Genomic DNA, 26,837 nt, shown 5'->3' with positions numbered 1-26,837 from the left:
GGAAAGGAAAATGGATAGAAAAAATGAATTAAGTTATATAATGACAATATTACCCTCCATATTATATAGTCATGTTATTATGTATACAATTATGTAAGTATTTATAAATGTGATTAAATAATAACAACAAAATTTAATTATATAAATAATATAACAAGTTAGGAATAATAATAATAATAATAATAAAGTTAGCGTGTTCTAATTTGATAAAATATTAATTTTATTTTTGTTTACTACTCATCTCAATACATAAACTGAAAATAATTTCAAGAAGAAAAAATATCTAAATCAATAATTACATGTACATGATTTTAAAAAGGCTAACCAATCACATTATATCATTTGATTAATATATTGTGCCTTATATTACACTTACAAATACATATAAAAAAAGTCTTACATGATCAAGTCATTACATATGAAACTAACAAATTTAATACAGGGACTGTTTCATCAAGTCATTACATAGCTTTGACTTTTTTGACTAACTCATTACTAATAGCATAGTTAACAATAGTTATAGTTATGAAAGTCACAAAATACAAAGACATGAGGTATTATCATTATAAGTCTTAATTAAGTCATAGATATGTTACCACAAAATATGAAGATACTTTACGTATCTTGATCTTAGAGTTATATTTGTGCCATTCTCAAAATATTAGCCACATTACTAGGACTATTGTTGTTAGAGTGCACCTGCTTCTTTCATCAATTCATATCATGTGGCAAGATGTACGTCAGTCGGAACACCAAAAAATTCTCTCTTAGCTCTATCTTCTCTGCATAAAAACCGGTAACACCTCATGCGCAATTCTGGCATCACACCTAAATTCTCTAACTCAGTCCACACATCATTTTCAGAGTAAATGCGAGGCCTACTTTGCTTAAGAATCACAAGACCCCTTTCAGTTATTCGCACTTGTTGTTTAGCAAATTGAACTTGCTCCTTAGCTACTTGCACTTGTTCTTCAGCTGTTAACACTTGCTTTTCAGCAATATTAATTGATCTCTCATAAAAATGATTCCCATCTTTCATCATGTCAGTCAATGCTTGAATGCCTTTACTCATTGTTTCCATTTCTGATTCTAATTTATCACTCATGATTGTTTTGCGTTTAGTACCTCTTGATGATGTTCTTTGAGAGCCAGTTGATTGGTTAGATAAACCAATTTCAGGACTATGACCCATTGTAAAACTAGTAGCATGAGGAGTAACTGGATCCTCATTCCACTCCTCTTCCATATTTAAGAAACTATCATCATCATTCAAGTTAAATTTTTCTTTATTCTTTTTCCACCTTTTCACTTTTTCTTTGGCACTTTTAGCATGTTTTTTTGTTGCCCTGTCTGTACCATATATCTCAAATAGTTTATCATAGTGTTTGATTGGAGTACGCATCCACTTTTTCACTTCTGGTTTTGCCTAAATCAAATAGAAGAATATTTACTATGACTGTGCCTATATGTAAAGATATATTATTGAGATACTTCTTCAATAATTACTAGTGACATTTAATACCCAAAAAGAGAGTAAATGCATAAAGTATACCTTAATCAATTCTTCCCAGACTTCCGCCTCAGCCTCAAACATCTTTGTAATTGGATTCCAGGAAAATCCACTAAGCCCATGAAAATTATCATAACAAACTCCAAAATGATCTTTTAAAGTCTTGAGTCTATTCTTAAGATTCTCTTTGCGGATGTGGTTACCATAGATAGATCTCAAAAGTGAAAGTATGTTGTCATATGCCATTGTAGTAAATGTGCCATCCACTCTATTACCTTTGCGACTTTCTTCAATCAAAGCATCAATGAAGGTTGTATCCATTTCGTCGGTCCATCTTAGAGTATCCCGACTAGTGGCCTCACCTTGGCATGATGCTCTCTTTGCCATTAACACTTCTCAATCTACAAAATAAGTGGATAGAAATAACATCCATAATCTTAAATCAAACTATTTGTAAACTATATTATCAATTATTCAACAAATAAAAATTGAATACACTCCATAAGTACAACATATGACAAAGTGATTCAACTTGTGCACACCAAAGTCCTCAAACAGAATATGATAACACTTCAAGAGGTAACAGGAATTCAATAATAACAAATCATAGTTATAAAATCAACTCAGCGCATAGATAATACAACTAATAACTTTATTTGGAAAATTTTGTAAATGAGTGATCAGAGTCCTAGTTGATAGTCAGCCCACATTTGAGCAGCTATTTCATCCCTTAATATGGCCCCCCGCCTATAGCCTTCATCTTGTTCATGTCGAACGACTTCATCTTCTTCTGAATTATTTTCTTGAAGTTCTCGGTCAACTTGAGCTATGAGATGTGGATCAGGATCTACACCCATTAAAAAGTTATGTAATATGCAACAAGTTAGCACAATTTCAGTCATAGTCTCAAAGTCATAATGTGGTTCAGTGCCACTTGTGATTAATGCAAATCTTTTCTTTAAAATTCCAAATGACCTTTCGATAACATTTCTCAATGAAGCATGACGAAGATTAAATAATTTTTTTTCATTTTCTGGACCACGTCTTGTATACTCTTTTAGGTGATACCTTACACTTCGATATGGGGTAATTAATCCATGCTTCAGCATAAATCCAGCATCCCCAAGGTAAAATTTTCCTACAGAATCCATCATTAAAAATGATTAATTTAGTATAAACACACAAACTACTAATCTTTACCTACTAATGAGACAATATAGTTTTATATACATGCTAACCTCGAGTTAACCTCATGGAAGTTTAAGATTATCATCCCTCGATAATGCATTCTTAAGAACTATTGAGTCAGATGCTGTTCCTTCCCAACCCGTTAATACATAAGTGAACTTCATATCGAAATCACATGCAGCTAATACATTCTGTGTCGGCCAGTCTTTTCTCCCTCGAAATTTAGGTTGATCCGCTATGGGTACTTTGACACGAAAATGTGTTCCATCTATAGCTCCAATACAGTCCTAAATAATAGTGCAATATTTAATAAAGTAACATGAAATTGTATATATCAATCAAAATTATTTATTCATGTAACTGTACATGTGAATACCTTGAAATAAGGATAAAATCTATGATTGTGAAGGATCGCCGGAGAAACAATGGATGCAGATGGTTGTCGAAGAAATTCATCTTCTAGTAAAATAATTGCCCGTAACACAGCATGGAAGTGGCGGCTAACAGTTTCTCCAGACCGGTGGTAGAAAAAAGAAACGGTTCTAGTTTTCACATTATGAGCTACTATATACAAGAACCTAGCAACTTGCTCCTCTACTGTAACATGTTTTGTATCCCTCAGTTGACGTGTTGCTCTTAATTTTTCACACAATTGAAGAAATGCATCAGGGCCCATGCGTAGGATGTCACGACACCTATGAGTTTCTCTTAACTGTTGCATTAAAGTAGCTCGAATTTGTTCTCGCCCAACCAATTTATGGGAGATGGATTTGTCAACCCGCGTAGACATAAATATCAATAAATATAACATGCGCACGATGTAACATATCAGTGTTATTGTGCATAATTTCTGTCGTCTTTTCCAATCCTCCCTCAAAATTGATAATATATGTTCTTGGTTTTCAAAGGTTAACATATTTTCCTGATTATCGACCCCGAACTTAAAGAAAAGGTTTAGTGGGAAATCACAATTAAAGATGTCTTCCATATTGGGGACCAAAAAACTTTCTTCATGATCAGCCTTATCCATTTAACAAGCACTTTGTAGTTTCAAATGTACATATTGTAGATTTACAGCATCAACAACAACAAAAAAAAGATAGCATCATATGTAAAGCACAAGCAATGCAGTTAAATAACTAGTATTAATATATATATGACCTCCTAATCGAAGAATATAATTAAGTGTAAAAGAATCTCAACCAATTGAAAGATAACAATTTTTTATACCGTTCAAAAAAATTTAAACATAAACTACATATGAAAGAAAAAATAAAAAAATAAAAAACAGAAAATGAAAGCAAGTAATAGGTGTTAATGTGGTTTTGGGTATAAATTTACATAAAAATAAAAAAACTTATGGATATATAAAAAATAGTATTTTAGAAGAAAAGTATTAAACAAAAGACCATATTAAAGATCTTATCTTAGTGAAAAACAAGCAGAAAAATGTAAGCTAAACTTGAATTTGGTCAAAGACGGCATATGCAAAGTGCCTTACAACTTTCCAAAATTATTTGTTGAACTTGAAACAAATAAAGTAATGGACTCTTTGAGCTCCCAAATAATAATAATTTTGTAAGAACGAAAATTTAAACATATTCAATTATTGAAGATTTCTATTTTTTTTCCCCTCAAATTCGTGAAAATCAAAATATAATGACTAATATGTTTCTAGCTTGAATGTACGAACAATGATGGTTAGTATAATAGCTAGGTGCAAAGTTCTTGTTCTAGATTTAGATTTATCACCCCTTTCTGATAAATATTTACTTATGTTTTTCACAAACAGAATCACCGCTAAATTTAGCATTGCAGGCAGGGCTTTTTCTAGAAAATATTTGAACGTATCCTATCTCTTATTTTAATATGTTTTATAAAATAATATTAAATATTTTCGCGAAAGTATTATTTTATAAAATGTTTTCTAAAAATATTTTAGCCTACATCATAGCAAGATGAAAGTTTTTTATCGAAATTCAAACCAATATAAACGAGCAATGGTTATACTAGCATGAATTTTGTGTCTGACGAAATCAATTAGTTTACCTAAGTAAGTTTACTTAAGCAGTTATATTTTTTATGGAGCATTTTATCAGACAGTTTATAAACATAAAAGTTAACAAAATATGAATAAGCATTTTTTCATTGGAGCATTTGATCAAGCAGTTTGCATACATAAAAATTAACAAAGTAATAAATCTAACCAAAACATAATCCCTGTTCATATACTTCAAGATTAAATCACAAACACAAATCCATAAACATATAGCATCAAATAAAAAATAAGAGCAACATAAAAAATTTATCTATAGTATATACACACATTAATTTTTTTAACTCTGATTAAGTTAGATCTGAATACCTTTGCATGTTTTCACTGAAACATTTTATCAAACAGTTTATAGGCATTAAAATTAACAAACTCATAATTCAAACTAAAATGTAATCTTTGTTCCTATACTGCAAAGTTGAAGCTGAAACCCACAGATCTATGAAGCTAATAAAGAATGAAAGGTGAAAATAAGAGTAACATGGAAAACTTACCAGATTTGACCCGTAGATGCAAGATGTCGTGACCAAAATGATTGAGAAGTGGTGGAGGAATGGACGTTAGTAACACTTGCACTAGTTGATAGTGTTGGAAGTGGGGAGCATGCACAGCTGAATAGGTTGAAGAAGAGTCTTCAGAGCTTCAGAAGGGTAGGGTTTGGAAATGATGCAGTGAAATGAATTTTCTTTCCATTTTCTCGCCTTACTTGGAGAGAAAAGTTTTTGGTGGTTCCCTATCACATTTTGTTACTGTTGTTATTTTCCCTTTAAATTTTCTTTCATTCCCAAACAAGTGAAACTTCACTTTTTCTTCCTTTTTCTTTCCGTTCGTTTTCAATTCCCCCCTATTTCCCCCTAAACAAACACAGCGTTAGTAAGAACGGAGGTCACTAGTGGGTCCAGGCCTCTAAGGAGATGAGTTCCTTATTATTGTTTTTTTTTTCAAATAAAAAGTTGAACACAGTAAGGTGGAGCATTTAGAAAGTTCAGAATTACAATATAAATACTAAACAAAAATCATAGTTATCTCCGACATTGCCATCAACAACTAGACGGAACAAAGCCAACCCACTCTTTGTAACTTCTAATCGACTTGGTAATAACTTTCACAACGCATGTTTCTTGATTCCTGAAAATCCTAACATTCCTTTCCAACCACGTATTTCAAATGATAGCAAAAAAATCAATCAGTCAACTGTTACGTTCGACTTTTCTTATAGAAGCTCCTGTCCAACTCTCAAAGTGTTGCTTAATGGTTTCTGGAATAGACTAAAATTTATTATAGGCGTATAACCAAGCACACCACACCTGCCATGTGAACTCACAGCCAATGAATAAGTGGAAATCATTCTCATTTTCTTTTTTACATAAAACACAAATTATATCCCTGTGATCAATAATGCCCAATCTAATCAATCTTTCCTTAGTATTGACCCTACCAACTAACACAAACCAGATGAATAGCTCTACTCTTGGTGGTACTAGTCCTCTCCATACACAGATCTAGTGAAACTATAACTCGTAATGTCTTCCGGAAGAGTCTCAGCCTGCAAAACCTGCACAAATGAGTTAGTTGAGTAAACTCCTGATCTATCAAATTTTCATACTATTCTGTCCTTCCTCTCACTTGTTAACCTGACAGATTGTAGAAATCTATGAAGTTGGTTAACTAATTCTAACTCCCATTGGAATAGTACCATTTTTCAATGAAAGTTCCATATCCACTCCAACCCATCCCAGAACCCACAGTCCCTTATTACAGATCCGACTTGATTTGAAACCGAGAAAAGCCTTGGAAATACATCCTGCAACACACCACATGGTAGCCAATTATCTTCCCAGAAACGAATTCTTCGACCATCTCCTAACTCTAATGATAACCCTCTAACCATCTTATCTTTCGCTTGTTGTTCTCTTATCTGCAATTGACAAATGTCCCTCCACGGACCTTTTGTATTAGGAACCGGCTGACAAGAAAGAAGGACATTTGGATTCAAGTCATTGTAGGAGCACACAATTTTCTTCCATAATGGACAATCCTCCTTTGAAAACCGCCACCACCACTTGAACAACAATGCTGTATTCCGGAGCACTGCATCGCTCACGCCCAAACCCCCGAAACGTTTTGGAGCTTGCATAATATCCCACCTTATCAAAGGTACCCCATCCCTTCCGTCCTCATTACTCCATAAGAACCTCCTCTGCAAAGATATCAACTTATCTGCTACTGCTCTGGGCATCTTATATAAGCTAAGATAGTAAACCGGTAGACTATTAAGCATAGATTTGATGAGTACCAGCTTACCAGCTTTATTAATTGTTTTGGCTTTTCACAGATTAAGTTTCTCTTCTACTTTGTCTATAATAGGTTTCCATGTCTTGACCAATTTCGGATTCGCTCCCAAAGAAATACCAAGATATTTGACTGGCAACATTGCTTCCTTACACCCAACAAGCTACACATCCTTTGTGACCATTCTCGCTCGCAATTAACCGGAATTAAGCTAGATTTATCAAAGTTAATACTCAAGTCAGACATCATTTCAAAACACCGTAGAAGCCGCTTATAATTGCAAATATTCTCCTCCTCCGGGGGACAAAAAAGTATTGTGTCATCCGCAAATTGCAAGTGAGACAACTCAATATTGTCTTTTCCAACTAACAAAGGAGAGATCCTTCCATGTCTTACTGCCTCTCCTACCATCCTATGAAGGACCTCAACAACAAGAACAAAAAGAAACGGAGAAAGAGGATCCCCTTGTCATAAGCCCCATTCTATCTTAAAAGGATTTAGAAGGCGAGCCATTTATCAAAAGTGACATAGACGCCGTGCACACACATTCCTTGATCCACCCTTGTCATCTTTGCCCAAAGCCCATTTTCTGAAGTACAATATCCACAAATTTTTATTTGACTCTATCGTAAACTTTTTGAAAGTCCAGTTTGATTATTGTTGATTTATTCTTTCTTTGCTTCAACCATTGCACAGTTTCACATGCAATCAAAGCCCCATCATGAATCTTCCTCCCCTGCACAAACGCACTTTGAGTCTTCCCTACTAAATCCGGCATTGCCCTTCTCATTCTCCGCATCAACACCTTCAAAATGACCTTATACACACACCCTACTATGCTAATCGGCCGAAAATCTTTAATCTCTCTTGCTCCCACAAACTTCGGAGCTAGAGCCAGCTATGTAACATTAGAATCTCTTAGTAGCTCAGCTGACTGGAAGAAATCCATGACAACTGCAGTAAACTCAAGACCAATTTTCTCCCAACACTTCTTTATGAAGTTCATATTGTAGCCATCACAGCCAGGGATCTTAGACGACTCGCAATCCCAAACTGCTTCCTTTATTTCGTCAGCCGAAGGCATCCTCTCTAAGTTTGTAGCGTCCTTTTCCTGTATCTTGTTAACTAGGCCATCCCGAATACCTACCAAAGGTGATGCTTCCTGATGATACAAGTTCTTGTAAAAATCTCTTATTGCACTCTTAATCTTGGCTTGATTCCTCACTAATCTGCCACTTATCACCAACGCATCAATCCGATTACTTCTTCTTCTTGCTGAGGTTAAATTATGAAAATATCTAGTGTTCTTATCCATGTACTTAGCATGTTGGGACCTTGACATCTGCTTCCAATGGATTTCCTTCCTGACATACCAATGCTTATAGAAGCTAACTAGAGCTCTTCTTCTTGCCTCCATAGTCCCATCATAAACTCCATCGCTAGCCAAATCATCCAACTTCTTGATTTCATCTTCCAACTGCTGTACCTTCAAATAAATATCACCAAACTTCTCCTTGTGCCATCTACTCAAAGGTATCATCAAAGCCTTCAACTTTTTAGTAAATTGAACCTCACCTAGACCCTTCCATTCCTCCTTCACCATTCTGAGAAACCCGTAATGTGTGAACCAAGAATCCAGACTTCGAAATGACCTCGGCTCTCCTCTTAATCTACTGTCCTCCACTATCAAAGGACAATGATCAGATAAACCTCTTGGCCCACCTTTAAGCTGTATCTCAGGAAACTGTTCAAGTCATTCCAGGCTAACAAAGACTCTATCAATGCGACTGCAAGATTGGCCTCTGAACCATGTAAATTTGCGATCATTCAGTTCTAAATCCACTAACTCCATATCCCGTATCTAGTCTCTAAAATCTTCTGTTGATGCTGTTAAAGCATTAGTTCCTTTTCTTTCTTCTACTCTCACAATCTTATTAAAATCACCCATATAACAAATGGGGACCTAGCATACTCCTGCAATAAAACTCAACTCCTCCCACACAGTTAGCTTCTCCTCCCTGACATGCGCACCATACACCAAACAAAACGCACAATGAAAATTATTGCTCATCAACACCCCTTCCACACACAGCCACCTCTCCCCTTTATAACAGTTACTCAACTTAAAAATTATTTTGTCCCACATTAACAATAGACCTCCAGAAGCCCCTTCGGAACCCACATATTCCCAATTTACCGCATCATTTTCCCAAATTTGTACTACGTCAAACTTAGTAACTTCATTCTTCTTTGTCTCTATCAAGCCTAGTATATTTATATTATTTTTCTCTTTTAAAATTTTTAACCATACCCACTTTTCCAACACCCCCAATACCCCTCACATTCCAAAAACTATAAATCATTTAAGCACATTATTACACACCTTATTCCGGTTTTTAGGCCGGCTCCTTTTTGCTTTCTCCTTTTGCTTTGCTTGCCTTCGTTGTTGTGCAAGCACTTCATTCTGAGCTTGAAGAGCTGCCATAATATCGTCTTTCTCGTCATATGGGACAACCCCTGATTCCACTGCCAAGGCCCATGCAACTCTATTTTCAATCAAGTCTTCATCCCAGCTTTTTATTTGCTTTACAATATTCTGATCACTGATTATATCCTTTTCAGAATTCCCAACATCCTTCAAGTTCATGACTGCCCCATCGTCTTCAAAGCATGTTCCCTTTCTTAGAATATCCTCATCCCCTGAATCTGCTTCCTCTACTCCATCATCCCTTACCAATCTTGTAACGATGTTCTTCTTTACACTCTCGTCCAGACTTTCATGAACCGTATGTGATATGGCATTAGTTTCATTCAAACTCCCTATTATTCTTCCTCCTTCCTCCCCGTCCAATAGATTGTCACTATCTATCACAGAGTTGTTGGCCGTATGAAGCATCCCCGCACAAGAGAAATCATTCATCCCTACGCCATTTACCTTTATTACCATAGATGTTGCCACCGTTGGCACTGGCTTGTGCCTTCCAACACCGTCATGCTCCTTCACGGCACCGTCCATGTCAACCTCGTCATTCACCGTGACAGTAACCGCTTTTCAAGCATCTCCGCTAGCTCCACCGCTGACTTTCTACTGGCCAACTTCTATCCCTACCACTCCTCCACCATATCCCGCGTCGCTATTATGATTCACGTTATCCACCCACAGTTGTGTGATACCCAAGACCCTCCTCCCTCATCATTGTCCAATGCATCGCATCCCCTGCTCCACCACCCGCAGCAGCTGACAAGAACTCCTTGCGAAAGCGCAGTATGATGAAGTCACTGTCGCACCTTACGGTAGCAGCAACAGGACTGTGATCAACTCCAATCCCCTTTCCATCCCGAGGCGGTAACAAGCTCCTACCCGGGAGTACATCTCGTGTTCCACATCCGGGTTGGGTTACTCGACCCGCCCATCCTCCAGGATCAGCTTCCGTTGCTTTTTTCAAATTTACCGAAATTTCCGTACGTCATTCATCCAGTTCTTCGAGGAAAATGACCCTTCTATCAATTCCCTGTTCATCTGGAGGTGCCTGTGTCACCATCTCCGCTGCCATGTCCCACTCCATCTTTAATGGTATCTTTCCGTGATTTAGCACGGACGCCAAATTCCAACTCTTTGCTGCATTCTACTCTACTTGCCACTCCTGTCTGCTTCACGCTGTTCAAACCAGCCACCACGGTCAGTTGGTGGTTCCCATAGCCAATTAAACTCTTCTGAAAATATCTGATATTAGCGGCATCTTCTATAACATGTTTCGTCTTATCATTAAGTTGTCTCCGATACTTAGCCTCTCCCACAAAGATTTCTTTATCTCGCAATCGCATTCTGTCCATCTCTTGTATTGCTTTGAGTGCCCCTCCCTTCGTAGTATACCTTATGAAAGCAAACAAGTGGATCCATCCATTCTTCTGCTTAAATAAGTAAACAACTCTTTTTTCAAACTATCTTTCGGTAAATTGTCCACAAAATTGTAAATGATTCTTTTTCCAAACGTTGATACTCTTCTCAATTTTAAATCTGCGAATTTTTTTCATTCTATAAATGCCTAATTCTATCCCACTATGTATTTTTCCATTGTGCTCTCATCCTATCAGGAGTACCAACTGTGTTATTATTATTATTATTATTATTATTATTATTATTATTATTGTTGGTCTACGTGGATGAGTAATTTTGATATCTTACATATGGATATATAAAGTGATCTTTCCTTTAATATATAATACATAGTTGTTTGCAATATTTTGTTCTTATGCATTATTTTTGTTATTTTTTTTATTAAAAATAAGGTTAAATTACACGGTTGGTTTCTACACTTTTAGTAAAATTATAGATTAGTCTCTAAATTTAAAAAATTTATAATTGGGTTCCTAAAAAGAGTTAAATTTTACAATTTAATCCCTACCGTTCAACAAGTGTTTGATTTAACAGAATATTTTTAGAATATTCTCTATTTTAAACATGTGAGCTGCACATATTTGACAATAAAGACCAATTTGTAATTTTAGTAAAAGTATGGAGATCAACCGTGTAATTTAACTATTTGAAAATGACCAAAAATAACCTAAGCTATCTAAACCCATCCCGTCCCTCCCCAGCTCTCTCACTCTCATTTTCTCACTTTTCAAAATGGTAGCCCAACCCCAACGCTCTTTGTCTCTCACACCGTAGCCATGCATCTCGCCTCCGTCACCGCGTCGGATCTACTGATAAATTGAGTTGCTATTTTTATGTTGATTTGTTGTTATTTTTTTCTTAGACATTGAATTGTTCGCTTTGAGCATGTTTGGGATTGAAATTGTTCTCTTCTATTTATCAGTGTTCAGTATTGGGATTGGAAGAGAAGAAAAAGTTGTCAGATGAGAGAGGCGAGATGGAAGAAAGAGGCGAGACCTAACTCGTGAGCACAAATGTGATGAATCTAGCGCGGTAACGATGAACCGAAGTGAGAGACAGAAAATGCTGGGGTTGGGGTGTTGTTTTAAAAAGTGAGAAAGTGAGAGAATGAAAGAGTTGGAAAGGGACATGGTGGGTTCAGATAATTTAAGAATTTTTTTTATTATTTTCAAATGATTAAATTACATGGTTAATTTTTTTACTTTCACTAAAATTATAAATTGGTCCCTATTATTAAACATGTGTAACTTGCATGTTTAAAATAAAAAATATTTTGAGAATATTCTGTTATATTATGTAACTTCATTTCAGATCAATAAATAATTACTTCATACTCTCAGTTACAGTTACTCATTTTTTTTTTACTCTCAAATCTCAATGCTCTATTGAGCATCAACTTCTTCCTCTGCCTCTAGATTCTTTCAACTATTACGCGGTCGTCTAATTATAATCAAATTATCATTTACGTAGTTAATTAAAAGATAATTATTCTTATTAGTATAATACTATATAATTAAATATATATAAAATTATTTTATAATATCTGAATATTAAAGTTAGATTCATAATATAAATATCGTTCCAATATATTTATCTCTAGCATTTTGCTGAGTAGGAATTCAACTTTCTTTATACAGGAATGATATCTACAATAATGACGATGATGATGAATTATCGAGGACGACGAGACAGCTCCACGTCTTCTAATACCGACATCGGCAGAGAAAAAAGAACAATTATTATTTGTGATTATTGTATTAAGTTAATTTTCTTCTATATTTTCATTATTTTGTTTCAAGTCTCGTTTGACTCATCAGTTGTACCAACCATCGAGCAATAAGTTCATATTATTGTAACAACCATCGATCCTTGATTGACTCTTTATATGTTTACAGTTTACACTTTACAAGTTTACATCAATCAAATATTTAATTCTAAAAAATATAAGGAAATGCTTTAAAGAGCCTCATATAATTTAAGATCGGTACAGTTCTTTTAAGCATTAAATAATACTGATGTTTTCTTTTTAAAAGATTTTTGTCCCGTTTAATCAATTTTGAAGTATGTAATATTATATACTTTGGATGGAGAGGGAAAGATAATATATATTCATTACATGCAGACTTATCTTTCAACAATTCAACCGACACTTTCAAAGACAACAAATAATCCAAAAGTACTTGAAGAAAAATCATATAGCTGAGCTAGAAAATCAAAAGTATCTTAAAAATTAGAAAAAGAATAAAATATGATTCATTAATTACATTCGGAAAAAGAAAAGTTTACATAGATAATGGGAGAAAATAGCGAGAAAACAGACGAAGTAAACTTTTTTAAGAAACAAAAATAAAAATAATAAATAAATCAAACTCCGCTGAGTAATCAACAAAAAATACAATTAATTTCAGTCAACTCTTATTTGGGCTATTCTCAAAAACATCTACAATATAAAAAAATTTAAATTATATAAAAAAACATCAAATTATATGAAAAAAAAAACATTGAAATCACACCAAAAATAAATCTAAATCACATCGAAAAAATTGAAGGCAGCAGAGGGCACAACGCGATAGAGGACGGCAACGCGAGGACGAGGACACTGACATGCGTTCGTGAATGGCAGTGGGGACATTGATGGCTACTAGTTTCGTGACGGAAGAGGGGCCACTGGTCCGTGAACGACAAAGCGGTGGTGTGACGATAAAGCGACAGCGTTGTTGCGTGTTGACTTGCGTCATGAGGCGTGCAACGTGAATGGAGGTTGCGGCGGTATGCAATGACGACGGGAGCGTGCGAACTCTAATTAGTGCCGCGGTGGTGTCGTGGAGGCGCCATAATGAAACCGCAACAACGTGGGGTCTTAAACCATTTTTAGTAAGGAACTCATTCCAATTATTATTTATGGCCAACTTAACATAAAAAGTAACTCTACATTATTTTTTGCATCATAAACAATAAATCGAAACTCAAAATATATCTCTCTTTTTCATTAGGAGAAATTAAGTTTAGTCCCTATTGTAATCCCACTTATTTAGTTAATTAAAATAATTAAAATCAATATAGCTATTATTTTTTTATAATAATATTATTAAAATTTATAAATTAAAAAATAATTTACTATTAAAAAAATATTAATATTAAAAAATTAATAACTTTATAAATAACCATAATGCATAATATATAATTCGAAATTAAACTAATTTACAAAATTACTTAATATAAAGAAAAACATACTTAAACTTTGTAGTTAACGACAAATATTATGAAATTGCCATATATATATAGAGTAAAGTATCGTTTTTATCCCTAATGTTTGGGGTTAAGTTCCAAAGTTGCCCTAACGTTTCAATCGTCCTATTTAAGTCCCTAACGTTTTAAAATTGACTCAATGTTGTCCTGCCGTTAGAGATCCATTAACAGAATTAGCGGCAGGATAAAATTGAGACGATTTTGAAATGTTAGGGACTTAAATAGGGCGAAAACATTGGGGACAAAAACGATACACATAAATAAATTTTAATTTTATCTTTCAACAATATCAATTTTTTACTGTACGTAGTATTCAATTATTTTTTAATCACATCTAAATAAATTACAATTAATCACATTACTTTCATTCTAAATAAATTAATTTTTTTTATAATTTTACACTTAAAGTAATGTAATTTTTTTATAAATAAATAATTTTTATACTTTTATTTAGTAATTTTACTTTCATTACTTAATCACATTACTTATATTTTTTTATAATTTTACACTTTCATTCTAAATAAATTAAATTTTTTTTATTTTACACTTAAAGTAATGTAATTTTTTATAAATAAATAAATTTTATACTTTTCATACTAAATAATAATGTAATTTTACTTTCATTACTACTTATAATTTTTTTGTAATTTACACTTTCATTCTAATCACATTACATTATTTATTTAGAATGAAAGTGTAAAATTTATTTATTTATAAAAAAATTACATTACAAATTATAAAAAAATTAATTTATTTAGAATAAAAGTAATGTGATTAAGTGTAATTTACTTAGATGTGATTAAAAAATAATTGAATACTATGTACAGTAAAAATTTGATATTATTGAAAAATAAAATTAAAATTTATTTCTATGTATCGTTTTTGTCTCCAATGTTTCCGTTCTATTTAAGTCTCTAACGTTTCAAATTAACGGATCCATAATCGTAGGATAACATTATATTGAGTCAATTTTGAAGTGTTACGGACTTAAATAGAACTATTGAAATGTTATGGACAACTTTAAAACTTACTTTAAATGTTAGAGACAAAAACAATACTTTAATTTACTCTATATTAAAATTTGTTGTTTTACGCGGTGAATAAGAGTAAAACTGAAATTAGAATTATTTTTAAAATTAATTATTAAATAAAATTATTTAAGTTTACTGATTTAGGTGTTAATCCCTATATTTTCTCTAAATACATTAGCTTCTGAAATTCCAAAAATCCCGTGCTTATCATATACTACAGATAATATATTCAAAAGGTACGAGTATATGTTTATTTCAGTTTCTGATAATTTCTTTAAGCAACTAAGAATTCTTTAACGATCTAAAAATGTCATTTGGACCCATATTATTAAAAATATTAGAAAAATTAATTTTTGAAATCGGGTAACGAATGGTGAAGGCTAATGTATTTCGTTAGTAATATAATCTAATGTTAGAAACTGGTTAGCCCATTAACAAAATAATCAGAACCCAATTGGCATCTAAACAAAATAATTTAGCTTTTCAAGGCTAATATATTCTTTTGTAACAAATTAATTTGGATTGATATCAATTCACTTAATCGTTAAGTAACAGAAGTTTAAATCTTATTTTATATATTTTATTTTACATATGTAATAATTTATTGATCAATAATAAATTTTTAAATAAAATTTAAATTTATGTATATTAATATTTAGAGTGTATTTGACAAACCTGTTTGAGAGGATAAAAGTGAGTTAAAGTTTTTTGAATGCTTTTGAATGTTTGGCAATTTTTTTACTCTAAACACAAAAATGAGTTTGCAACTTAAAAGCACGTTTATTGAAAGCAAAAAATTATTGCTTCTGCGTTCACTTCAACCTAAGTTCACTTTTATAATCATTATTAGTAACAATCTATCTTTATAATAGTTTTTTGTAATTTTTTGTTTCAATTTTTTTTATCAAAATCTTTTAGATCTTTTAAATATTTTAAATTTTTTTCAATTTTTAGTATTTTTTTATATTTTGATTTTTTTATTAAATTTGTTATTGTAATTCTATTATAATATGAATTATTGATCTTATTAAAAATGATAAAGTAAATAAAAAACTAATCATACATAATAATAGAATCATAGGTAATAAAATTTTACAATTCAAAATAATACTAAATAAAAAAATATTGAGAGTACTAAGAAAATTATAAAAAAAAATTTTGTTTGACATTGTAAAATTTATTATTATAATTCTTGTTCATTGTTTATTATTCTAATTTGTTATAATATATATTATTATTCCTATTGAAAATGATAAATTAAATAAAAAATTAATCATAAATAATAATAAAAACATAATTAGTAAAAGTTAGAATCCAAAACAGTAAACAAAATAAGATTATTGAGAGTACTCATAAAAAGTACTAAAATATAATATTTTATAAAAATAATATTATAATTTAATATTATATTTTTTAAGTAATTAACTAATTATCTATCTAAAAGTGATTTTAATTAATATTATCCAAATAATTTTATTTTATCAAAATCAATTTTAGTATAAAATTATCAAACATAAATCATGTTGGCACAAACTCACTTCTATCCAAAATCAATTTTACAAAATCACTTTCATTTAAACTCCAGTTTCACCAACTCTAATCCAAAGACACACTTAATAGTTAAATCTATAAAAAACAAAAAATATTCCTTTATAATAAATAAAGCATCATTGTTTTTTCTTTACATTACACCACAACCCTTCTTCTTTCCCGTTATCACCATCACTATCATTTGTTCCCGTCATCAATGTTGCCATTTTGTTTAAATGATTATTTCAATATCTGACTATTTTATTAATGGTTTATTAATCAGCTATTATTTTTTCTAACGGGGTCTAAATTATCTAACATTTTTTATTTTTCTATAACAAGGACGCTTAGTCTTTTAAAAAAATATTTAAAATCAAAATGTGTATTTACTCTTAAGGAATCAGGATTTTAAACAGTGCTGTAAATATGAAAAAACAGTGGTTATTATAAGTGTTGCAGTTATGTTGATGTAAAATTTAGAGAAGAAAAAGTTGAACTTTTTTTTAATTATTGGCGTGATGTAGTCTTATATTATGAGAATAAAATTTCAATAAATTAAGGGAATATAGTTATCTTTTTTCGAGATATTTTTGCACTCAATACAAATTAAATTTAAAATAGGAACCGCATTGTAATAATCATTAAAAGTTGTTTACATTATACAATTTTAATTTATAAGTTGTGCAAATAGTTTATAAGTTTTTGAAAGTTGTAAAAAGAAAAGTAGAGGGAGTTTTTCTTTGATGAATTCTACGATTGTTATTATTATGGTCGATATATAATAGCTGAAATTTTAGCACACTTAAAAAGTGTGACTAAAAATAATATCATTATTTGGCAACATTGTAAATACTACTATTCTAGCTAGTATATAATTAAATACTAGCCTTCTCTAAGATGGTGATTGTGAAATCCTTTGCAAAAGTGTAGTTGGAAGCATTTTTTATGTCTTGTAATGAGTATAGTTGATAGAATTTTTAATATTGTGTATATGAGTATAATGTGTGTGAATTTATTTATCATGTCCAGAATTAAAGATTATCCAATTTATCTGACCAAAAACGAAACTGTAGTTGGAATAACAATCAGTGTTGTTGTCCAACTCTGATCATTGGAAATTGGTCCACCAAAGTTGATCTTCCTATTACAAGGGCCTTTGAAACTTGATCCATTGTTGGACGAGAACGTGGGCTTGTTGTCAAGCAAGAAAATGCCAACCTTGCAACCAAGATCACCTCCTCAACAATTGAACTCTTGGGGTTGGGTTGAGGAAGCCTTTGATCCAAGATATCAATTAGTAACAAATCATTGACTATTGGTGCTGTGGATGCTGACATTAATGATGAAATGAGATCTCCAGGGTGCTTTCCCATGATAATCTCCAAAGCTAGTACTCCAAAACTATACACATCACATTTCTCATTCACTTCCATAGTTTGTGCAAGTTCTGTTCCAAAATAACACAAAACAAAGAAGCAAAATATAATTACTAAGTCAATACTTTCTTCATAGAAAACTCAAAGATACAAGTAAATATATAATTTAGAATTTGAAATTACAAGTATATTTTACTTTAATAGTTGAAATCTATACCATGTAAGTAATTAATTGCTTGTAAAATATAGTTATTTTGAGTTTTTAACGATGTATCATATTAAATGACATGTTAGCATGTGAAAGAAAGATTGAGAAATAATGTGTAATTTGTCACACAACTTCAACAATCAGTTTTACATTATCACTTAATGCATCTCAACCATAAGCAAAATTGAGCTGTAAAATATAACTCTAAGCACCAATAATGATTCATGAAATATAATCTAAAACAAACAGAACAAGTGAAAAATGATGTGATCACTATCATTTCAAAGTTGTAAGGGAAAAGGTGTAACCTGGAGCAGCATAGCCAAAAGTACCAGCAAATGTTGTCCAACAATATGAACCAGGCTTGAGAAACTTAGCAGTCCCAAAATCTGAAACATGAGCTTCATACTCTGAATCCAACAGGACATTCTTGCTCGAAATATCGCGATGAATTATAGAAGGCGAACAATCATGATGCATGTAAGACAAAGCATTCGCGACGCCCTTAACAACATTCACCCTCTTCTCCCAATCAAATTCAGCAGCATGTGTCTCATTGCTCAGTATTTGATCCAAGCTTCCACCATCCAAGAACTCATAAACAAGAAATGAGAACTGTGAATGTGAACAGAATCCATAGAGCTTTATGATGTTCCTGTGCTTTATCTGTGTCAATGCTTGAACTTCAGTTGTAAAAGCCTTTGTTGTTGAAACTTCTCCATCAGTTACTACCACATTATGAAGCTTCTTCACAGCAACAACTTGTCCTGAAGGCAATTCAGCTTTGTAAACATGTCCTTGGCTTCCAACACCAGTGAGATAGTAATCATCAAAATTCTTAGTAGCATCAATGATGTTCTCAAACATGATTTTCCCATCATAGCTCCATATTGTAAAGTGTGGTTCAACTCTTCCTTCTTTGGCTTGGACTTCACTTTGGTTTCTCAATTTCCTTTTACTTCTACAAAGAAAGTACATTGCAATTCCAACCCCACAAAGAACCATTGCTAGACTCACCAAAGTAATGATTAATACCAACAATAAGATGTGTTTTTTGCTGCTCTTTTTGAGGTTGGTTGAGCATTGAACCAATCCTTTGATATTCCCACACAAACCTTTGTTGTTCTTGAATGAACTAGCATTGAGAAAAGCAGGAAAATTTGGAATTGGCCCTTCTAGCTGGTTATCTGACATGTTCACATATTCCAATGTCAGGCTGAATTTTGATGGAATAGTACCTGAAAGATTGTTATGTGACAAATCTAACACTTGCAAGTGTTGCAACCCTCCAAGGCTTGTTGGTATTGTTCCATCCAATGAATTTCCACTGAGATCGAGAGATACCATTGATTGGCCAAACACAGAGGGAATGCTTCCACCAAGCTTGTTCTTGCTCAAATTCAGCTCCCTTAGCTTCTGTAACTCCACAACTGCTTTTGGTATAGCGCCATTCAACTTGTTTCCTCCAAGATTCAAGATCTCAAGACTCTGAAGCTGTCCAATTTCTGTTGGAATGTTTCCTGAAAGAAGGTTGTTGCCAATTTTGACTTGGACTAGTTTCTTCAACTTGCCAAGTTCCTTGGGAACTTTTCCAACCAATTGATTCGACGAAAGATCGAGCATACCTAAATTGGTTGCCTCAACAAGTTCCAATGGTATAACACCAGTGACATTGTTGCTTCCAATTATAAGACTAGTAAGTTTAGGACATTTTCCCCAGTTTGGAGAAATGTGGCCATAAAACTTGTTGCCACTGAGATTGATGTAGTCCAAATTTGGATATACACCAAAATCTTCTGTTATGTTACCTTCAATGTGGTTTGAATCAAGCCTTATTCTAAGGATACTAGAGCAATTCTTCAAGGTTCTTGGTACTGGACCAGTGAAATTGTTATGATCAGCACTGAAGTTGGTTAATGCACCACCTAAGCATATTTGTGATGGCAAACTACCAACAAAATTGTTCTCAGATAGCTGCAAATTGCCCAAGTTTATGACATTATTCATCTCCTCTGGAATGCTACCATTGAACTTGTTTGTGGCCAACTGAAGATCAGTGAGCCTAATTAAGTTACCTAAAGTTGAAGGAATAGGACCAGAGAAATTGTTCTCTGCAAGGACAAGAACATTCAAATTGACCAAGTTCCCTATAGTTGAAGGAATTTGTCCTGAGAATTTGCTTTGGTACAAGTACAATGTGGTGAGCTTTGTCAAGTTTCCAATAGAATCAGGAATAGGACCAGACATTTGAGTTTGAGACAGATCAAGCATTTCAAGATTAACCAATTTCCCAACTGAACTTGGGATTGGACCAGAAAAATTATTGGTGGAAAGTAAAAGGTTAGTCAAGTTAGTCAAGTTCAAAATGGAGGGTGGAATTGGACCAAAGAGGTTGTTTTGAATGAATTGAAGAAAAGTCAAATGGGTCAATTTTCCAATTTCTGAAGGGATAGTGCCAGAGAGAGGACAATATGACAAATCAAGGAACCTCAGGTTTGTTAACATTCCAATCTCCTTTGGAATTGATCCTGTCACAAGAGAATTTTCTGCAATTCCTAGATACTCTAAGTTCCTCAACATCCCAATTTCTTGGGGAATTTTGCCTTCTAGATTATTTCCTCCTAAATCTAGGTGTGACAAATTGGTCAAGTTTGCTATATTAGCAGATATGCTACCATTGAGAAGGCAGTTAGAAAGATCAAGCTTATGTAATGACCTTAGTGCCCACATTTCATTGGGAATTGAACCATCGAAACGATTATAAGACATGTTCAAATTGGTAATTCTAGACAAGTTACCAATTTGTGGAGGAATGGTACCATAGAAGGAATTGTTGTTAATGTCTATGCTAACAAGGTTGGGAAATGAAGAAAAGTTTAGTCCATGGAGTGTACCTTCAAGTCCATAATTTGGAAGAATTATGGTGGAGACAGAGTTTGACTTATTATTATCACATTGAATTCCTTCAAATTTGCATGGACTAGTGGTGCTGTTCCAAGATGATAGAAGACTTTGACTATGGTTGTCAAGGGTAGATCTCCATTTCAGGAGAGCATTTGCTTCACTATCTTCATTATCTCCAACAACTTGGGTTGAAGGGAGTGTTAGAATCATACACATGATGAATGTGATGAACATAATTTGAGACAATAATGGTACCAAGATTCTTGTACAATAATTGGATTTGATTTCTGAATTCTGATGATTATTGAAGTTGGTATGGCCGTATAGATTCTCATATCATGTATTATATTATGTTATAATATGGCCTATGGGAATCGTCTATGGTGAAAATATTCGAAATTAGTGGCCCTCCTTGCATCTGTACGGTGATATCTTTTATAGGAGAATCTGTCCCAAAATTTCTTATATTTGCAATTCATGCCTATTGGATTAGATGAATGAATGAGTACTGAGTTGGCTTTGTTAATTATAAATGACGTTAGATTTTGGACTTCTATTTGAAAATAAACTGGGCTCAGGCTGGGTATAATATGGTGGATTTTATATGATAGGAAAAGTCCGATATTAATGTTTTGACATAACCTGTTGGGTTGAGATCAGACTTGAGAGATACCGTTTGGGTAAAAATAAAAAAAAATAATATAAAAATATTATTAAAAAATTATATTAAAATTAGTTATTAAAATTAATTATTAATATATTTATGTATAAATATATATAATTTAATTTATTTTTAATATGTATTTATATTTTAATATATATGTTGATGTGTACGTAGCATAATCAAAAATAATAATAAATATAATAATAATAAAAATTGCTATTTTTATAATAAAATTAATCATTATATATTTATATATAAATACACATATTATTTAATTTATTTTTAATATATATTTTATATTTTAATATATATTTTATACTAATAACTAATTTTAATTGTTAATTTTAATATACATATGATATGGTTAAATAATAATATTAATAATTCATTAATGATATGAATAAGGTGTGATATATAATACTTATGAATATCAAAATACATTCTAATTATTCACTGATAATAAGTAGGTAAAGCAATATTAAATCTATAAATCATGTGTCTAAATGCGATTTTGTCTAGTATACCAATTATAATCGTGGCATAATTTATTAATACCGGTTCATAGATGAGCAAGAATACTTTATCTGGCAAATTACTCATAATCTATGAAGTACGAATATTTCGCTAAGTTAGTGTGTCTGTGTGTTGGACACATTTCAGACACGACATTTATCGATACTCATTTGACACGTGTGTCTGTTGTGTCTAACCGTATCTTAATAAAAAATATAAAATTCTTCTCCGAATACGTCTGAACACACCTAAATACCATCATGTATCTGCGTGTTCAATCTTATTCTTAATATATATTCTTAAAATAAATTTAGATATAGTATATATTATTATTCATTAAAACAAAAAATATTTTAAATACTTGATATAATTAAAATAAGACATTAAAAATAATTAAAAATTTTAATTTATATTTTAATATCAATAAAATATTAAAATATCATTATAATTTATCTAAAAAATACTTTATATTTTATATATATGCGTGTTCCCGTATCATGTAAGATTTTAAAATTTGCATGTCGACGCGTCTCGTGTCATATCGTGTTCCATATCCGTATCAGTGTCTACGTATCATAGCTCATAATACTAGTAACATGTTTGACTTGCATGAACCCCTTAACTGAAATAGAATTATCAATATAAAGCTCTCAATAAGTTATTATAATTAATATAGGTTTATATGATTCATATATTAGATATACAATCAGCTATCCCTATATGTATTTAACTATTTAAAAATTTGAAATAAATAATTTAATTACATAATATTATTTTTTTATTTATCTAATGAGTGTACTTGAATTGGGTCTAATTATAAAAATAAAATTAATTTTAAGTATAAATATGATAAATAAAAATAAAAACTAGTGTAATAAATTACTCAATATATAAAATGTTAAAATAATTTTTTTGATAAAATAAAATGTTAATCTAACTTTTTATTCTCTCGATGAAGTTATATGTTTTATTATTTTGTCATCAATTTAGTGATTTTTACTGTTAATTTTTAAGCTTTTATTTTATTATATATAAATATGTGGCATATTTCTAAAGTAAATTAATAAATTTGTGGATTTAGAATATATTTTTGATTCTTAGAACTAGTAATAGAGAAATATTTTTTGTACAATACATAATTAAACATATGCATCAAATCTTGTTTTTGAACCTGTGTTAAAATTTATTTAAAAAACATAAAAAATGTAATTATTTTAATGAAAAAGAAAGAACAAAATTTTTAATTAAATTCCTATTATTTCATTCGAACATATTATTGCTATAATTTTTTTATTTTTCTGATATTTATATATAATTTTAGTTTCAAATTATAAATGCAAGTGTATCATCAATGGCCGTTAATTAATTTTATTATTAAATGTGTATAAAAACAAATCAATGTAAAATTAGTTAGGATAATAACTTATTCATAAATTAATCAAAATATTTTAACTTGAAATATGAAGAATAAAAATTTTGTTGATAAATTAAATATAATAAATAATATTTTAACAATGAAACTATTTACTAATTTTTTTTATTTTTTAATCTGAGTTATATTTTTAGTTTAATTAATAATATTCAAGGAAATTGATTTCAATATATACATTTTCGCCCCCGCACTACAATTCAATTCAGTTTGTGTATATAACATTTAAAAAAAATGTTAGCGGAGAGGCCCCTCCACCAATGTTATTATATCTCAAATTGACCCCAATATTTTTAAAATTTAAAAAATAATTCTGGTCCTTCAAAAACCATAATATACTTTTTCCTTCATAGAAGCTTCCATGTTATATGTTATATTATAAATAGTTTCACAAGGTAAGAAGAAACCGAGTGTTATAGGTCAATAAATGACAACAATGTAAATAAACATGGTCCTTAAACTATGCATAAATTGAGACAAACGTTTCGTAACTTACGTTGTAACTATAGTTAGTTTGTCCTTAAATAAAGTCACGTTCCCATTTTGGTTGTCATAAATTATTCTTCTGTCTATGTTGTAAACAATGTCCATGGCTCCTTGTCTTTCATGATCAGTCGCATTGCTTTGAAGAAAATTAAGCATGAGTGTCTTTTATTTTATTTTAGTTTTCTATAGGATTTTGAATATACATTACTTTAGAAAGCAAGTTGGCTAAAGAAAATGTACGTCAATTATTCACTGGACTAAAAATTATTGTGTCTGAAAGGATGGGGTGATAATTTTCAATTGCTTGGAAAAAGACAGATATATAAAGAACGAATTACACTCACCAAAAAATAATTAGTCCCTTAATTTAATTGGCCGGGATGCTTCCATAAGGAAAAAATCATTCTTTAAGGAAAAAATTAGACTAAGAGATTGATTAATGGTATTGTTGTCTTTTTAAAACAAAGTGTTCGTTGGCCCTTAATTCTTTATAGGTATACATTTTATTTAAATAGGTCCTTTTTAATGACATGATATATAATTGGTCTCTTTATTTTATTAATTAGTTTTTGTTAATGTTTCTTGTATATTTCTCATATTTTTTAATTATTTAAATGTCCATGTGATTGTACATATGATATCTTTTTTTCTTTTATATATATATATATATAGATGTTCATAATTTAGTAGTATGAAAGATAAGTACTTACAAGTAATGGAAGCTATATATATGATTAATAGTTTTGTAGCTAATTATATTACTATAGGAAGATTAAAAAATAGTTTAAATTTATTTTATTTAATATTTATTCATTTTAATAATAATTAATAAATATTAAATAAGATAAATTTAGGTGTTTTTTTTATCATTTTTGTTGTTACTAAATATTTTTATGAAAAAGCAATTAATTAATTGTACATGTTTTACAGTTTTACTTCTTTTATATATAAAAGAAAGAGAGTGAAACTGAGATTAATAAAAGAAATATATAAAAAAATATTGAATAATAAAAAATTATATTTTATTAAATAATTAAAAAAATTAAGAAAATTTATTCTTGTTAGACACTCTTGAGTTTGTCCAACCTGTGGTTCTCAACATTATCATTATTTTCTTAATAGAAGTATAAAAGACAAAAGAAAGACAACCATATAATAAGTCCTATCTTTACGGAGTCGTCGCTCTCTAAATCCGACTATATACCATTATTCTGCTAATTTTAATTTAGCTCAACATTCACGAAGATCATGTTTTAGATTTTGTACGTATAAATTAGATACACAATATAGTCCACGCGTTGCTAAGTTGGTCTAACTAATGCATGAATTTTGTCAACATTCTAATAGTTTCTAGGAAGAATAATAAAATAAAGATTATTTCTGTATGACTGTATATAATGAAAGACGATCACGAGTAGTGTATGTACACCTATGTTACATATTATTAAAACAAGGGGAGAGGAATTAAAAAAAATATATATTTAATCTCATTTGTCTCGTATTCTCCTTCTTCCTGCCATCCTTAGTTAAATATAGGAGTCATCAGTCTCCGTCCCTCGAGCCTTGACTTTAATTATCGTTGTTACACTCACCTAACATACTTATGTTATACAAAAATATATACTAATTTGTTACTCAATAATTGGCCCACAACAACAACTTTGAAATTGGATTATATTCAAACAAATAACCTTTCTAAAAATCTTTTCAACCAAACTACTAGAATCTCAAATATCAAAATATTAGCAAAAGACTTCATCAAATCAGCAACAAAAATACGAATAATCACTTCAGAATAACTCAATATGTACTAAATGACTCACTCAGTCAAAAGTACGTAATTCATTCCAGATCTCTTTAAATAATTCCATACTCTTATTTGAGCGTTGGAATCTCTTTGCAGGTGTCCAACACCGCCGCCCTTACGAAAAGACAACGTTCCTTCCTCTTAATCCAAGGAAAACAAATTCGAACACTAGCGAAACAAACTATACTTCGAAAACGTCTTTACACATAGGAACATTTGACGCCCAACATGAGGCCCGATTTTCTAACCCCCACAATTTTTGAAAATATTTTTTGTGCTTTTTTCTCCTTTTTGCAGGTCATAACATATGGCAGACGAACATAGCCATGCTCCCTCAAACCCTAACCTGATCGAGCTTCTGGCCATCAATAAATCCCTCAGGACAGATAACTAAAGAATGGCCGAACTCTTGCGCCAGAAACAGCACAGCCAGAACAAGGAAGGAGAACACAAGAATGCTGAAAATAAGGACGACCCTGATGAGCATATGTCAGAGGCTAAGCACGTCATACCAACAACATTGAAAACAATCACGAAAAGAACAAACCCCTTTTCGAGGGAGATCATGAGCTTTCAAATGCCTAAAAATTTTACCATACTAATGACCCTGAAACCCTACGAAAGGATAGGAGATCCCAATATCCACGTCACTAAATTCTACAAAATGATGTTTATGAATAAAGAGTCCGATCCGATTTT

At 31.4% G+C, this 26,837-nt stretch overlaps 4 protein-coding genes across 4 annotated transcripts; all 4 read right to left on the bottom strand.

Moving 5' to 3' along the window:
* Positions 1–721: 721 nt before the first annotated feature.
* On the bottom strand, positions 722–1,897 carry LOC127746703 (L10-interacting MYB domain-containing protein-like). Its single transcript, XM_052260700.1, has 3 exons — positions 1,553–1,897; positions 1,357–1,426; positions 722–1,239 (listed from the first exon to the last, which is right to left on the bottom strand). Exons 1-3 carry the CDS (start codon positions 1,895–1,897, stop codon positions 722–724), a joined length of 933 nt encoding a protein of 310 aa, XP_052116660.1.
* Positions 1,898–2,190: 293 nt separating this feature from the next.
* Positions 2,191–2,661, bottom strand: LOC127746702 (uncharacterized). The gene has a single exon (XM_052260699.1). The coding sequence runs from the start codon at positions 2,659–2,661 to the stop codon at positions 2,191–2,193; it is 471 nt and encodes a 156-aa protein (XP_052116659.1).
* A 99-nt stretch (positions 2,662–2,760) lies between these two features.
* Positions 2,761–3,477, bottom strand: LOC110280288 (uncharacterized). The gene is made up of 2 exons (XM_021141060.2): positions 3,075–3,477; positions 2,761–2,985 (listed from the first exon to the last, which is right to left on the bottom strand). Exons 1-2 carry the CDS (start codon positions 3,417–3,419, stop codon positions 2,761–2,763), a joined length of 570 nt encoding a protein of 189 aa, XP_020996719.2. The 5' UTR covers positions 3,420–3,477.
* A 14,100-nt stretch (positions 3,478–17,577) lies between these two features.
* LOC107486059 (MDIS1-interacting receptor like kinase 2-like) lies at positions 17,578–21,553 on the bottom strand. Its single transcript, XM_016106599.3, has 2 exons — positions 18,644–21,553; positions 17,578–18,198 (listed from the first exon to the last, which is right to left on the bottom strand). Exons 1-2 carry the CDS (start codon positions 21,471–21,473, stop codon positions 17,837–17,839), a joined length of 3,192 nt encoding a protein of 1,063 aa, XP_015962085.1. The 5' UTR covers positions 21,474–21,553; the 3' UTR covers positions 17,578–17,836.
* Positions 21,554–26,837: the final 5,284 nt, after the last annotated feature.

The sequence above is a fragment of the Arachis duranensis genome, chromosome 4, assembly GCF_000817695.3.
Source record: "Arachis duranensis cultivar V14167 chromosome 4, aradu.V14167.gnm2.J7QH, whole genome shotgun sequence".
Lineage (NCBI taxonomy): Eukaryota > Viridiplantae > Streptophyta > Magnoliopsida > Fabales > Fabaceae > Arachis > Arachis duranensis.
The sequence above is the reverse complement of the archived record's forward strand: the minus strand, read 5'-3'. Positions and strand labels throughout refer to the sequence as shown.

What these genes read in the sequence shown, in the direction of transcription:
- LOC127746703 (XM_052260700.1), bottom strand. Translation starts at nt 1,897, where the DNA reads ATGGCAAAGAGAGCATCATGCCAAGGTGAGGCCACTAGTCGGGATACT. An exon ending in TCTGGGAAGAATTGATTAAG is followed by an intron (nt 1,427 to 1,552) that starts GTATACTTTATG and finishes TATTTGATTTAG; the next exon opens with GCAAAACCAGAAGTGAAAAA. An exon ending in TAAACTATTTGAGATATATG is followed by an intron (nt 1,240 to 1,356) that starts GTACAGACAGGG and finishes TAAATATGGAAG; the next exon opens with AGGAGTGGAATGAGGATCCA.
- LOC127746702 (XM_052260699.1), bottom strand. Translation starts at nt 2,661, where the DNA reads ATGGATTCTGTAGGAAAATTTTACCTTGGGGATGCTGGATTTATGCTG.
- LOC110280288 (XM_021141060.2), bottom strand. Translation starts at nt 3,419, where the DNA reads ATGCAACAGTTAAGAGAAACTCATAGGTGTCGTGACATCCTACGCATG. An exon ending in GATTTTATCCTTATTTCAAG is followed by an intron (nt 2,986 to 3,074) that starts GTATTCACATGT and finishes ACTATTATTTAG; the next exon opens with GACTGTATTGGAGCTATAGA.
- LOC107486059 (XM_016106599.3), bottom strand. Translation starts at nt 21,473, where the DNA reads ATGTTCATCACATTCATCATGTGTATGATTCTAACACTCCCTTCAACC. An exon ending in TTTTGGCTATGCTGCTCCAG is followed by an intron (nt 18,199 to 18,643) that starts GTTACACCTTTT and finishes ATTTTGGAACAG; the next exon opens with AACTTGCACAAACTATGGAA.